Raw genomic sequence first — 14853 nt, 5'->3', positions numbered from 1 at the left:
AACTTATGGAGCGGACCGCCTTTGCGCAATCAAGACCCCGAGTTCCAGCAACGACATTCCTCCAAGTATCTCAAACACAGCAATATCTACACCGAGCTCCTTAGATATCCAGTTCCGCAGCTCGATTGCAACTAGGGAATCCACGCCGTAGTGTTCAAGCTGGCTGCTGGCTTCCACATCTTGCACCTGAAGCCCAAGGAGCTTGCTTGTTTTAATTTTGAGCATCTCGGTTGCCACACTCGCAGCTTCATTCACATTTTCCGCTTCCCGAAACGCTGCCATCAGGTTCTCCCCGGTCCCCTCGTTTTGAGTTTTGAATGATACGCGCACAGGTATCTGTGCCAGGCACCGTATTAATGGTTGTAATAATCTGAGGGGTACATCCTTCCCTTCGGCGCGAAGCTGGGCTGGTAGCGTCACTCCCGTGACTAGTTGACACTCGTCGGGGGACAGGAGGCCGAGGTCAGGATTGCAACAGTAATCTAGCATCGCCAGGAACTCTTCCAGGTGTATCGGATAGAGCTCGCCGTTCCGAACGAGTCTCTCTCGCACCGCGTCGTTTTCAGCCACGTATCCCCCGCCCAATATCATACCTAGATTCAATGATATTGCCTTCGCTCCACGCGACACCCGGAATCGTGCGAGCGCATCCTGGAAGGAGTTCCCTGCGGCATAGTTGCTTTGGCCACCGTTACCAACAATGGCGCCAGCCGAAGAAAGCAGGATGAAGAAGTCGAGATCAACTCCAGCCATTGCCTGGTGTAAGTTCCAAGACCCTTGGACCTTTGGTAGCGTGCACTCAGTCCATTGATCAAAAGTCATTCGCGCGAAGGTAGCATCCCGGAGGACCATGGCGCCCTGGAAACACCCTCTTATCGGTGGCAGATGCGAACACGCTTCCAGCGCGCTCTGTAGAGCTCCAAGATCGGCAATGTCGCACATGGGACATTCGACGGTGATGCCGCGGGCACGAAGCCTCTCCACTTCGGCGCGTACATTGGGGTTAGTGGTACCAGTGCGTGAAAGTAGGATGAGGCTTCTTGCACCGCGATCGCAGAGCCAGTTCGCGATGGACCGGCCCAACCCTCCTAGACCACCGGCAATGACGTATGTAGCATCTGGACGAAGCTGGTACGGCGAGTGGGAGCTTTGAACTACCTACGGCATGAAGAATTAGTGGCAGAAGTCTTGAGAGCGAAGGTTAGTGACTTACAGGAACGACAGAATCTGGGGCCACATTGACGACTATTTTACCGGAGCTTTTCCCGCTCTGCAGGAATCTGAGGGCCTGCTCGAGACTTCCGATGTCGTAATTGTGGAGGGGATAGACCGGTTTGTAGGTACCGGCTCTCATGTGGTGCATGACGCAACCGGCTACCTCCTGTATGCGGCTCCCGCTACCATCGCTGCTGGGCGCTTCTATGATTTGCGAGACGTCCACGCCGATGAAGGACGCATTTCTTCCGAAAGAATACATGGGTAGTGTGTTCCTCGCGTTGATGTCGGTTTTCCCAATTTCGACAAATCTTCCAAACTGCGCAATAATGTCCCACGATGCCTGAAGCTGCTTGCCTGCCAGAGAGTTCAGTATCACGTCTACGCCTCGATTGCCTGTTGCTTGCAAGACCCCATCGGCGAAAGAGGTATCGCGACTGTAATATATCTGGGACCCGGGTATCCCATAGACCTCTTCCAAGAGCTGTTTCTTAGCTGCCGATCCAACTGTGGCGAAAATCTTAGCTCCAACATCTTGTGCGACCTGAATGGCAGCCTGTCCAGTGCCTCCTGAGGCAGCATGGATAAGAACTGTTTCGTTCCGTTGCAGCCTTGCCATCTTGATCAGGCTGAAGTAAGCTGTGCAAAATACGGTCGGGATCGACGCAGCTTGCGAAAAAGACATCCAGTCTGGTATCACGCTCACCCGGTCTGTGTTCGTGCGAACAAAAGTCCGGTACGCATCAAAAGCCACCACTGCGACTCGCGATCCCGGCACGATATCCCCACAGGCGCTCCCGACGCGCTCCACCGTGCCTGCGCACTCCGTCCCGAGATCGTCCGTGTCCAAGCGCCCGAGCAGTGTCATGCAGTCCTTGAAATTTACGCCTATGGAATGAACTCTGACGATGAGTTCCTTTGGCCCCAGGCGAGATTCCGTCGGCATCTCTTCTGAGAACTCCAGCGTGTCAAGTAGACCAAGAGCCCGGATTCCGAGCCGCAGGTTGCTGTTGCCAATGGGCTGTTCAACAACGGGCTGTGCTGTTCGGCGGAAGATGTGCTCATTGATGTTTTTCGAAGACACTATGCGATTTATGTGCAATAGATTTGACTGGTCCAAATACTCGGGCTCAACATCGATGCGAAGGTCGAGCGCTTTTTGCGTGGCTTTGAATACGGTAAAGATATTCGACGCCGTTCTTGCCATTTCGTGATCATCCACTGCGAGTGCGACGATCTGGGTTGACCTGTTTTCTATGCGGAGCACTCGGATGAGCCCCGTAATCATGCCGTATTCGGGAGATGCGGAAGAGGTATTTCGAGTGACCCAGATAATGCTCCTTGAGGAGCAAAGAACCTTCTGAAGGCCCGCAAAGAATTTTGGCGTGATATCGACGAGAACAGGCTGCTCGCTCTCCAGCAAAATAATTAAATCTCTACTGCCTAGATCTGTGCGAGCCACAGTTTCGTCAAAGCTTAGTGCCTCTGGCCAGACCTCTGGTATATTCATGCATGCATAAATATGCCTAGCGAGCTGTTTTTGGGCTTGCGAGTCTTCCCTGACTACTATTATTGGTGCTGAAACTTCTCCATGGCTCTTTTGGTCCTGCACGGTAGCATCTGTTGCGGTACATATGAAATAACTCCACATGTGACAAATGTCGCTTTCGAAGTCGCAAAGCTCCAGGTCAACTCCACTAAATTGGTTTGCATCCAGCAGCCTACTCCAACTGGCTGCGTCGACGCAAGGACTCAATGCTTGGGCTCTCCATGGCTCGACACTCAGCCACCATCCGGGCAACAAACCGAATACAAATCCTGTGTAAACTTTGCTGGACGAGGTCAATTCCTTCAATATGAGCTTGCCTCCTGGTTTCAAGAGCTTCCGCACGTTCTGCAGAGTCTTGCTGAGATCCGACGTCGCATGGAGTACCATGTCAGCAACCACGATGTCGAACTCATGTGCTGCAAAGCCCTGTTCCAATGGATCCTTTTCGATGTTGAGTGCCCGGAACTCCATGTTGTCCAGATCGCTAAAGCGCGTCCTCGCTTTTTGCAGAAACGAAGGACCAATATCAGTGAAGACATACTGACCGAAGCGAGGTCCATGCCAGGAATTCAACACTTCTAGGATGGTGTTAGTGCTTCCACCGGTCCCACCTCCGATCTCTAAAACCTTAAGATCCGGGTTTTTATGTGCCAAGAGGTCCACAAACGCTTGCATAGATCTTAGTGGCCGAGATTCGTATATCATCTCGTCATAGAACTCCTGCATGAGTTCCTCATCCTGGAATATCACAGCGAGTGGGTTAAGCTCGCCTGTGAGAATCCGCCCGAGACTCCGGCCCACTGCGACGTAAAGCTTCCCAGCCTTGTGTTTTTCTACTCGCTCGCAGAGGGCTTCAAAAGGACCATCTCCGAGTATGCAGCTATCCACTAACTCAATCACATCCTTGGGAAATGAGTTTCTCACAGAAGCGATCGTTGTCTTCAGCCAGGAGACATAGTTTGCCAACTCCGAAGTAGCCGGTGGGTCATCTCCCAAGACTCTCAAGGCACGAGTCCCAAGCACAATCGATACTGCTTCCCAATCGCGAAAGTACTCTTCAGGATCATCTCTGGTATCTCGGTGCCGGGCGCAGTACTGTGCGAGCTCATCAGTTCCCAGTAGGTCCACGTCAGGTCTCCAGATCATATGCCCTGTGAGGTGCTTGGCTTCGTCCCCTGCGACGGTGGAATCTTTGTCTTCACTGACAGCTGTGTACTCAAAACCAATGATTTTCAGAGCCACCTCGCGGGTTGTCTGCCGAAGAACCGAGATAGAAGAGACAGCACTCCTACGCGTAGGCATGGAAGCTCGCGCATGGACTACCTCTTGATCGATGCCATCATGCCCGATGCCAGAGGTCGAGATCCAGATCTTACTGACCCGCCGAGGAACCATTGTGCGGAAGCGATCGCCGTTGGAAATAGCCTGCGATATGTGGAAAGTTGCGTCCAACACCACTGGGTGCACGACGCAGTAGTCCTCGTATGGCAACAGCCGTGCCCTCACATCGCCTTCCCCGTTGCAGGAGATGTCCTGAAGTCGCTGAAAGCTCGGGCCGAAATCCGCCCCGCATTTGGCTTTGACTGTCTCGTAGAACTTTTCCACTTTGCGGTTGCACGAATCTGTAGCTCTTTCATGATCATCGAGAATCCGACTGAGCATCTCGCGCTCACTGTGAGGATCAACCTCAGATGCGACGTTGCCATAGTCCGCGCTTATTGTCCCGTGGCAAACTTCTTCGCTGGACTCGTCGCGCCGCCAAGTAGCTATCCGAAACTTGTACTGGATAAGTGCTTTATCACTTTTGAGTGCTGTGAGGCTAATCTCTACTTCTGTCCCGGCAGCAGTGTCGTTGAGTAAGATGGGGGCGATGAACTCGACATTCTCTAACACGAAGGCCGTAGGTATGCGCTCATGCAGGAGCTGCTTCGCAGCTTCTATCGCCATGGCGCACATACCGGCCCCTGGGTAGATGTTTGCTCCGTTGATGACGTGGTCTTTGATCCATGGCTGCTCGTCTGTTCGAAGGATCAATCTCCAGCGCCTATCCAGGAGCGTACCATCGCTGATGGACACACCAAGGAACTTGTTGAAACCATGTTTCTGCATGCGTATCTCTCTGGAGATACGGGTTTCCTCCCAGTATACGATGGAATGATCGAAAGGATACTTTGGGAGCTGTGTGAGCACCTTTGGTGCCGATGGCGAGGAGCGGCACCACTCTGTGAGGAGCCCCACATTGAAGGATACGTTCTCGCAGTAGAGACGTCCGCACGCATTCAAGAACGTTTCGTCCGCTGGATGTCCTCGTTGTAATGCCGATGTATAGAACACTTCGTTGGATCGCTTATGGAAATCCAGGATCTGGCGGAGTGGTGCTTTAAGCGTGGAGTGTGGCCCGATTTCGACGATTCCAGAGATAAGTAGGTTGTCGAGGTGACTTTGATCGAGCTTTAAGGGCAGCTCCTGAACAGGGGTTGAGAAGCAAAAGCTTGCGGCCTCGGAAAACTTGACTTGTGAAACCATGTTCTTGTCCCAGTACTCAGGGCTTGTGGCCGCCTCTTCCTCTAAGAAATGTCCTGTTACGGAGGAAACCATGCGGGTATCCTTCGTCCTTACACCAGCTTTGAGATTGCCAAGCATTTTTACGTAGTCCGCAGACATCTGCCGCATCTGCGGCGAGTGGTACCCGAGGTCAACCTGCAACTGGCGTGCAAATACTCCCTGCTCGGTGAGATACGCCGAAAGAGTGTCGAGGTGTTTCTGCAAGGCCGCCACAGTAACATTGCTGGGACTATTTATACAGCTGATTGTGAAACTCTCTACCAATGGTGTATTTTGCTTCTCCGTCAGGTTTTCCAGATGCACCTGCAAATCTGACGGTGATAGTCCAACGGAAAGCATGGAATGTCGTTCAGGGTCCTGCTCAACAAGCCTTGCAGCTAGCTCTCCTCGGAAGTAAGCAATTCTAATAGCCGATGATCGATCTATGAGACCGGCACAGTATCTATTCAAGATTAGCTCATAATACACGTGCAACTGGCTGGACTTACGCCGCTGCGATCTCTCCGGATGAATGGCCCAGCACAACTGTTGGCCGCACTGCAATGCTTGCGAAGAGATCTACGATAGCGAGTTCCACCACTGTTGTAAGAAGTTGGCTGTATCTGGGATTGTCGATCGGGATTGTCTCGCCGTCGGCGACAAGGAGATCTTGTACCGGTTAGTACCGACACCGAAACTCGATCACAGAGGGTGACCTACCTATGAGGGACCATGAGCATTGGAGCTCTGCAAGACATGACTGAGAAAGAAGTACACTCTTGCGAAAAACAGACCAACCCAGCAACTCCCTACTCATACCTGCCCATTGAGCTCCTTGGCCCGTGAATACGAAAGCAAGGTTCACGCTGGCATCATCTCGGCGCACGGGCTTCGAGATGCTGTCTCCAAGTTTTTCGATAGATGCTGGAGATCTGCAGACTGCAAAGCTTCTCCATGGTAACTTCGTTCGTCGCGAATTGAGCGTGAACGCCAAGTCGTCCAGCAAGGCTTCATCGTACTTGTCTTCCGGAACGCGGAGACTGGCATTCAACGAAGCCGCTAAGCGAGAACAGCCACCCTCATCGGCAGCGCTCATTAACAGCAGTCTTGGAGTAGAAGGCTTTGCAATCGTATGTCCGTTGACGACTGCACCAACATTACATCCATTGACTCCATTAGAAAGCCCAGAAGAACGACGTAGATAGGATTCGACATCGTCCAATATCACGTGAGCGTTGGTGCCTCCGAATCCGAATGAGTTCACAGAAGCTCTTCGAATCCCTAAATGTTCATCATGGGGCCAAGCAACAGGCTCCCGTGGAAACTAGTGATTTCAGCAGACAGCTCATCTAGACGCGATGATCTAAAGTCCCCTCACCTTTAGATTAAAGAAGTCGGCATCAATCTGACTGTTCAAGGATTCAAAATTTGCATTCGGCGGGATGACTCCTCGCTCAATTGCAAGGACCACTTTTATAATACCGGCTAACCCACTGCATCCTTCGAGATGGCCGATGTTTGACTTTACTGCGCCTCTGTTTAGGTCAGTCCCAAATCACGCAATTATCGAGTTATCAATGTCAACTCACACGTATATAGGATCATCGGGGGATCGGTAAAGTCGGAAGCATTCACCAATGGCGCGGGCTTCGATAGGATCACCCAAGGGTGTTGCAGTGCCTAGACTTTGCGTTACTACGGAGATCGCGTGCTTTCGGGGAATATATACCATGTGCCTCGAAGAACCGCGTATTGGCCATTGAAAGCCCCGCCTTTCGATAGGTCTCGTTAACTAGAGAGGCCTGCATCTTCATGCTTGGTTGAGTCAACCCCCCTTTAGTGTGGCCATCTTGATTCATGCCCACAGCTCGCACTAGCGCTCTGATAGGATCCCCATTCTCTAATGCGGCCGAAAGAGGTTTCAGGAACAGTGTAGCTACGCCTTCGCCACGCGCGTAGCCATTTCCACGTTTGTCGAAACTGTAGCAACGCCCGTCTGGAGAGAGCATTGACATGTTCGACAACATCACGCCCAAGTCAGGTGCCTGGATGAGGTTCGCGCCCCCAACAATCGCCTGGAGGTTAGGTGAGCAGTGGAACCGAGTCAAGCTTGCTTCTGCCTCAAGGTTTACCACTTACCGAATCTACACTGCCGTTCCATATCCCCTGGCAAGCGAGGTCAAACGCCACCATCGAACTCGAACAGGCTGTGTCAATAGTCATGCTGGGCCCATGCAGGTCAAAGAACCAACTGATTCGGTTAGATAGAATGCAGCTGGAGCCTCCAGTCGCGCTGTATTTAGGGATGTTGAGCGGATCTCGACATTGAACAGCGTGAAAGTCTGAACTGAAGCACCCAACGTGGACAGACGTTCTTGATCCGGCAATATCCTTCAAAGACATACCGGCTGTTACTAGTTCAGTTGCAGTGCTGATATGAATCCTCTGGACATACCATTTTCAAAAGCGTGATATGTCGTCTCCATCAGCGCTCTGTGTTGGGGGTCCATCGAGCCGGCCTCGGCTTGAGATATTGAGAAGAATTTAGGATCGAACTCTCTGATATCGCTATCCAGAAAATGTCCATTCCTAGTAGCTATCTATGATGAATATGGAGTCAGTCAAGATTGTTTCCTATCAAACAAACTGTAGCTCACTTTGCTAGTGCCCTTCATAGAAGGGTCATAGCACGTATCTATGTTGCCGCGCTCCGGAGGGAATTCCCCGACAACACATTTCCGCTGCATCATTATCTCCCAGAACTCTTTTTCTGTGTTTCCTCCTCCAGGAAACTTGAAGGCGAGACCGACGACTGCAATTGGCTCAAGAGGGCCATGGTTTTCTTTAGTTAACATAATGGGCGTTTGATCTTGAAGGTCCACCGTGCTAGAGAATTATGGCTGTGATGTCAAGTAAAATACTCGAGAGAGCGGCTGTGTTTTCCAGTTACGATGGATACGTGCCAATGACTGTACTAGCCATTCCTTTGATATACCGATGCGGCCTGGTCGACTTGCAAGGCACACTGATATCCGACGGAGAAAATTATCGATCAGGCGTAATCATCGTCCATTTCCTTAATGAAAACGACCGAACTCCGTTGAGAAGACTAGTGACGCTTGCATAAACAAGGGTGGAACATGTGCCGCGGCGGCGCCGTGGAAAATGTGCAGGGATTCGGCAGCGGGTATCTCCAGGCAATTAATATCCTTGTCAGAACTCAAATGCTCCACATGCATGCAGTCGGGGGCCAGCCAATGTCTCGCGCGCGGCGCGGGGAATCGCTGTCCTCCAGGTTCTGCCAATCCCCCATCAAACTAATCCCATAGACGAAGCAACAACGACGAATTTGCGATCATCATGTTGCTACGTTCCAACGACGAACACAAAAATAATCTAGAGCCAGTGGATAGCGGAGACAATGCACAGAACAGTCCAGTAGACACTAAATCTGGGGCTAGCAATGAGGCCGCAGTGGAACAGACGGCCCAGTCCGCTTTCTCAGGTTATGAGGTCGGATTCTCGAAAATAGCTCTGATTTATCTTGGGTAACAATGAACAATCATATGTGCCAGAAGTAGCTCTCATTGATCATATACAGGATCCAAGTAGCTTTATTCATGACTTTGATGGAATCCACCATCGTGAGCACCTCTGTCATCGCCATAACAAATGGCTTGGGCGGTTACGTCAAAAGTTCCTGGCTGTTTACATCTTACATGTTAACATTCAGTGGTATGTTACTCTCCCAATTGACTCACCTTTCAGCATGGCTAAGCTGCTTGGCAGGCTTCCCCATCATATGGGCTAAAGCATCTGACATCGTGGGCCGAAAACCTTGCTTACTGGCCGCTCTAATCGTTTTTCTCGTATTCTCTGCTGCTTGTGGGGCAGCTCAGACACTCATACAGCTGTAAGTATGCAGTGAACTTGAGATCCTTCATTGCCTGACTGGAAAAAGTATCATGTTCCGATGGCTTCAAGGTATAGGGGCTTCTGGTGTCTTCTCCCTGACATTGGTCTTCTTTGAGCTTATCCCCCCCGAAAAGTATGCAATATCCACGAGTGTGACGAACATGGTTGTATCGTTGTCGTTCTTGACAGGCCCGCTTGTAGGGGGAGCAGTCACCCTAACCGGGAAGTGGCGATGGATCTTCTTGATGAAGTAAGTACACCACCTACAGGTCTTGGGCAAATTTCAGCTTACCTCTACAGTGTTCCAGTGACCTCTGTTGCGCTTGTCATTCTATTCTTTGCTTTCCCCAAGCAATTGTCCCGAGAGCCTGTGGCGAACCGAGCTGCAGAGTCCGTCATTCAGCGACTGAAGAGATTCGATGTGCTAGGAGGCATGTTGCTTCTTGGTATTACTGTTTCACTCACTACTGCCCTTCAACAAGCGGCTCAAGGCATTGCATTCAGTTCCGCCTTCGTGTGGCCTCTACTGCTAGTCGCAGGCCTCTCACTTCTCGGCTTCCTCAGCTGGCAGAGGTATATTACCACAAAGCGTCGGTTTCCGGAACCAGTGCTTCCATGGCGTTTTCTCCAAAATCGCGCCTGTGTAGGGATCATGCTGTAAGTTCCGTTTCAAGAAATCTATGAGATCATCATCTGAAGGATAGCAGAAACACCTATTTCTCAGGATCCGTCATGACAATATGCGTTGTTCAGATACCGCAGCGGTTCATAGTGCTCAACAACATGAGTCCACTTGGCGCTGGAACCCGCCTTCTGGCTTTTTCCCTAATGGTTCCGGTAGGATCAATCTTCGCAGCCGTGCTGTTAGACAGGAAACTCCTCTCACCCAATGCTCTTTTATTGACCGGTGGAACCTTGCAAACAATTGGGGTTACGCTTTTTGCGACACTGGCGTCTGACACAGACAAGTTGGGACCCCAGTATGGATATCAAGTGATCGTAGGCATAGGCCTAGGGTTCGTTACCACAGCGACATTCCTCCTGATCCCGATGAAGATGGAGAGGCGAGACCTGGGTTAGTCCTACTTCTTCCAACGTCTTTAAGCTTCTAGCAAGTTATAACTCTGACCTATTCGTAGCTGTTGGGACGGGTATGGTAGCCCAGTTTAGGATTCTCGGTGGTGTTATTTCCCTTGCGATCGTTACTTGCATTTCTACTCCGGTCATACGGAACGCTTTGCTGGAATTCATATCACCTGAACATACACACGCTATACTGGACAGATTAGAGACCATAGGCACACTTCCAAAGGAGTTGCAGGCCCAGGTGCGGGACAGTTTCCGTCGTGGTTTCGATTTACAGATGACTATTGCCATAGGGTTCGCAGCTGCGAACATCCTGGCTACCGTCAGCATGATGGGCAAGGATATGTTCTTGGAGGATTTGAGATTCTTCACAAGCAAGAAAGAGAGTACTAGCGGTTGATCACGTTCGAGAATATAGCAGACAGCCGAGTCTTGATGTCATACAACTACACAGCCTCTGTGCAAGCACTAATGATGCATCGCTTTGCAAGCTTAGTGACGGGTCCAAGTGCTTCGTTTAATCCTATACCCGGGATTTCGTGACCCCCGGAATGCACGAAGGTGTACGTTGTCTGTGGGTTGCACAACAGGCTGACACCATGCGCTTCTTCTTTCCATGGATCTGTGATTCCCCATACAAGGAGAGTGGGAATGTCAATCGCACAACCGTTGTCCTTGATATCCAGCTTCTGAACCAGGCCGCTGGCGAGCCATTCCTTTGAGTCATAGACCCCCAGTGGCGAAAACAAGATGGCACATTTGAAAGGCGATACGCTTGCTAAACCTTCGAGCTTCTTGTGGACGATATACGATGCAGCCAATTGCGCACCATGCGAGAAGCCAATCACACCATCGAAAGGTCCGTGTGATCTAATGAACGCGTCAAGCTGGTCCAGTGCCGCAAGCGCGCTCGACGGTGATTCTGGATCATAATATCCGAAATGGCCCTCTTCGAAATCCGAGAGGGATCCCAATTCTGTTTATGTGGTCAGCTAGAGACCTCGCACGATTGAGCGGCTCTTCTCACCTGCCGGTTTCGATACGGGAAATACACCCTGGACAAATTCAAAGGAGTGCTCATCGTGGTTGGTCAACTCATAACGCAAGGCCGCTGGCGCGAATTAGCGCTTCTTGCGATTATACTCTTCAGATTCTGGCTGTTACTTGTTTGCATCTTGAAGATCTGTGCTGAGGTCAACATTTGTTGGAAATTGACTTCAGTAGATGGACAAACCTGGTTATTGGTACCAAACCCATGCAAGCAGAGAAAACGCATCGTGCCAATCAGATCAGGCAGTATAGACGAATTGTAGACAACCCATGCAACCCCGTGCGGGAAGTGAGCTTGTGTTGATACTTTTACTTGGACTAAATGTTCGCGCCGATGGTTATTTTACTCGCTGCCTTCTTCGCTTCGTCGGGCTTTGCCATCTGTATCCTCGTTTTGAGATGGTGAGACCGGTATGCCGTTCGTACCGGATGATGGCAGGGGTGAAATAGCTAATTTCCCGCACCAGTAGATTTGCGGCCCGAGGCGCGTCCATCCTATCGATGGTTTAATATATCCGGCGATAATCATGGACTGGGCCCCCCCGCATGTGCATATGCAGTCCGCCCTCATATGCACCTTGATCACTGGCGCAAGCCTTTTCCTTTCTATTTTTTTCTCTTTTCTTTCTAAAGCCCTATTCGCGTTAGAGAAGCCATCGGAGAGGACCAAAAGTCATTCTCAAAATGCAACGGGGATCGTGAGACTTGCCAGTGGGGTATTGTAGTGTGCATGGAGCGAACCCAAATATGACAAAATCCAGGCGATCGCTGGTCTGCTCCGATTGCTTTCTCATTGCTGGCCCACTTGATTGGCACTGGATACAGTGTGTTCCATCTACAGGCTTGTTCGCCTGTTGCGAAAATGAAGCTAGCGGAAGAATAGCATATGCTGCGAAGCGTGGAATGGGGCATGGCGCTGGTGAAGCTATTCTAGGCTGATCTTCAAGCACACTCGTCAAGACGGGGTCGGTAAGAAAAATCTCCTGTACGAGATACGTTCCGATCAATGCACGAATCCCGGGTTCTAGCAGGTAGTATCCGATACTAGAAGGTAACATGCTTCGAAGTGCCGCCCTACCTATCATCAACACCATCCAATCGCTATCAACGAATGGACTTGGCTGGGCTGATCACATTAAACGCCTAAGTTTATCACTATACCTAAAGAAGAAGCTCGATCTCGAGCAGCAATGCAGTGGTTACTTGGGGCCAAATCCCCAGCAAGGCTGAATTCTACAAGCGTGACCATGCAGCGCTTGTGGGAGATAGACTGGCCTGAAGGGGAGGTGGCTTGCGGCTAGATGTTCCGCTGGCACGATCTTGATTTCCCATTTCAGGCAAAATCCGCGGAGATGATCGTGGTTCGATTGTTGAACTACTGCGAGGAACACACCATCGTGAAAGGCAATATGTTGTTCGCGCTTAGAGGTAGTTCATATCATTTGCGTGAGTATGGGTAAAATCACACTGTATGAGATCTGAACATTTCGGATTTATCGTCTTTGCCATAGCCATTGTCGAAGACCCTTATGAGCACGCTGAAGTGCCAGCAACGTATCGTATTGCGCCGCTCTGCAACTCTTTGAACATAGTATGATGATGTTATAGCTCGTCTTCTTGTCTGGAACGGTCTCATAGAATCTCACACTTGCACTTCACGCTTGCACTTGGTGGAGGCCAGTAAGGGGTAAACTATCAAATTCATTTGACACTCAAGGACTACGGTCTGGCAGGCCCCATTACATACTCATCGGCAGAAAGAGTAGTATGACTCGTCACAGAAACGTTCGTTGTCTTCAAGACACCCGAATATTTCTTGCCCAATCCTTTTGAGGTCCTGGAATCTTGAAGGTAATGATAGTCGTCCAGCTTTACGAAGTGGTTCCGATCGCCAGAAGCAATCTCCGCGCCCGCGTCAGTTCCGCCGTTGGAACTTTCTAGCTTGGATTTGCTTGAAAGACGACTCAAGACCGACATAGAGCTGGTGAGAAGAGGGCGCAGAGTAGGGAGTGTAGCAGCCATCTGGTACATGGCAGGCTCAATGATGCCCCACCGCATTGTCGTAGCGCCATGGAACGATGGATCGGAGCGGATATCGGTTGTTATGAACGAAACGAAGCGAATGATGGCGGTCACAATTCCACTGATTTGTTTAGCGGCGGAATACCAGAAGAATCATCCATGTGTAACTTACAAACCACCAAGTACAAACGTGACCAGCAAGCCAATCCTCTGACTTCGAGCAACGTTCAGCTTCCAGAGTGGGTGCAGTGGTAACAAGATGAGGGCCAGATCTGAGAGGAGATTTGGAATGCTAAAGTAGGTGTAAGACATATTTGTGTTGATGCAATGCCCTCCCGGAATTGTCTTGTTCCAGTTGAACGCAAACGGTCGGCAAGAAAAGGCCCAGGTCAACCAGCCAGCCAGGAAGCTGCACACCACGAACGCGCCAACAATGTATGACAGCCGTCGGACCGGGTTCATGAAGAGTCGAATGTAGAGAGACAGAGCGGCAAGCTTAGGGAACATGACTGAGGCTAGGTAGATCATTTCTTCGGCTTTGAACACCTTGCCCAGCATCAAGATTTCCTCAGCATTCAGTGTTAGGACATGCCGACCCATACCACCTAGTCTCACCATGACTGAATATAGTCAGTATACACAGATACGAGTGAGGAAGGCTTAGTCTCGCTGACTTACGAATCGCGCATACGGCATTGCCAATACAAAACATGTACCCCAGAGGCATGAAGTACTTCATCTCCACTCCTGATATATGCTTGACTTTGGCATATCTGGATATGTAGAAAAGTATCAAGACGATAGTCTGAATCACTATAAAGGCGATGGCAAGATTGACCAGCTCCTCTCCCCGACTTGACTTCGGCGATGCTCTGGCTACCAGTGGCATAGCGGGGACGGCGTGCGGAGGTATTCGCAGGATTCGCTCAGTCGATAGAGCTGCTTGAGCGACGGAACGGTGGAAAAAAAGCGTTTCTTAGAAGGATGGTTGAGCGCAAGTAAGCCAAGTTTTCGGTCGGCGGTTGACCTCGCAACTTATGCAGCTAGCCACCCGCCTTCGTTCCCAAGCATTCAGGCCCACACCCGCGACGGTCCTCCCGCGATACGCCACTCCCCGGAAGATCTACTGGAACGCTTAATCTCCGGATAATTGATCCGTCGCAGAGCAGTTGAGCTCAACGCACCAAGACGACCTCGGGGATATACATCTACCTAGGTAATTTGTACGGTGTCCGAAGCAGGTGCTACTGCAAATGACGCTAATTCATGCGCCAAGATGCAGCATCTAGTTACATACAAATCATGTCAGCCTAGGACTTCCATGGGTGGCAACTGACAAGCCAATTATCGGGCGTTGCAGCCACTGTCTAATAGAGGGCTAGCTCGAACAGGTACGTAATCATAACAACGAAGATTCCCTTGAAAGACGGTATAGCATACCTTTACCCCTCATGTCTCGAAACAAGCCGGGG

At 50.6% G+C, this 14853-nt stretch overlaps 5 protein-coding genes across 5 annotated transcripts; 1 reads left to right on the top strand and 4 right to left on the bottom strand.

Annotated features, from left to right (window-relative positions):
- Nucleotides 1–3: 3 nt before the first annotated feature.
- CC84DRAFT_1080713 (reducing type I polyketide synthase) lies at nucleotides 4–8163 on the bottom strand (the record flags this gene model as incomplete). The annotated part of the gene is made up of 10 exons (XM_018173904.1): nucleotides 4–1154; nucleotides 1210–5771; nucleotides 5818–5977; nucleotides 6029–6632; nucleotides 6687–6843; nucleotides 6898–6988; nucleotides 7038–7383; nucleotides 7448–7716; nucleotides 7764–7897; nucleotides 7952–8163. 10 exons carry the CDS (start codon nucleotides 8161–8163, stop codon nucleotides 4–6), a joined length of 7686 nt encoding a protein of 2561 aa, XP_018042873.1.
- Nucleotides 8164–8668: 505 nt separating this feature from the next.
- CC84DRAFT_1212052 (MFS general substrate transporter) lies at nucleotides 8669–10709 on the top strand (the record flags this gene model as incomplete). Its single annotated transcript, XM_018182417.1, has 7 exons — nucleotides 8669–8856; nucleotides 8910–9043; nucleotides 9098–9221; nucleotides 9270–9473; nucleotides 9524–9880; nucleotides 9931–10298; nucleotides 10363–10709. 7 exons carry the CDS (start codon nucleotides 8669–8671, stop codon nucleotides 10707–10709), a joined length of 1722 nt encoding a protein of 573 aa, XP_018042872.1.
- Nucleotides 10710–10736: 27 nt separating this feature from the next.
- Nucleotides 10737–11585, bottom strand: CC84DRAFT_1226866 (DUF341 domain protein; the record flags this gene model as incomplete). The annotated part of the gene is made up of 4 exons (XM_018183600.1): nucleotides 10737–11285; nucleotides 11337–11420; nucleotides 11474–11492; nucleotides 11544–11585. 4 exons carry the CDS (start codon nucleotides 11583–11585, stop codon nucleotides 10756–10758), a joined length of 675 nt encoding a protein of 224 aa, XP_018042871.1. The 3' UTR covers nucleotides 10737–10755.
- A 321-nt stretch (nucleotides 11586–11906) lies between these two features.
- CC84DRAFT_124332 (uncharacterized protein) lies at nucleotides 11907–12637 on the bottom strand. Its single transcript, XM_018184113.1, has one exon. The coding sequence runs from the start codon at nucleotides 12451–12453 to the stop codon at nucleotides 12004–12006; it is 450 nt and encodes a 149-aa protein (XP_018042870.1). The 5' UTR covers nucleotides 12454–12637; the 3' UTR covers nucleotides 11907–12003.
- Nucleotides 12638–14270, bottom strand: CC84DRAFT_1226864 (uncharacterized protein; the record flags this gene model as incomplete). Its single annotated transcript, XM_018183599.1, has 3 exons — nucleotides 12638–13502; nucleotides 13554–14001; nucleotides 14060–14270. 3 exons carry the CDS (start codon nucleotides 14268–14270, stop codon nucleotides 13079–13081), a joined length of 1083 nt encoding a protein of 360 aa, XP_018042869.1. The 3' UTR covers nucleotides 12638–13078.
- Between the last annotated feature and the right edge of the window lie 583 nt (nucleotides 14271–14853).

This window comes from Paraphaeosphaeria sporulosa (assembly GCF_001642045.1).
Source record: "Paraphaeosphaeria sporulosa strain AP3s5-JAC2a unplaced genomic scaffold CC84scaffold_1, whole genome shotgun sequence".
NCBI classification, from domain to species: domain Eukaryota; kingdom Fungi; phylum Ascomycota; class Dothideomycetes; order Pleosporales; family Didymosphaeriaceae; genus Paraphaeosphaeria; species Paraphaeosphaeria sporulosa.
This window is presented reverse-complemented; position numbering and strand designations above follow the sequence as displayed.

Excerpts from the sequence above, each read along its gene's own strand:
- CC84DRAFT_124332 (XM_018184113.1), bottom strand. The coding sequence starts at position 12,453 with ATGGTGTTGATGATAGGTAGGGCGGCACTTCGAAGCATGTTACCTTCT.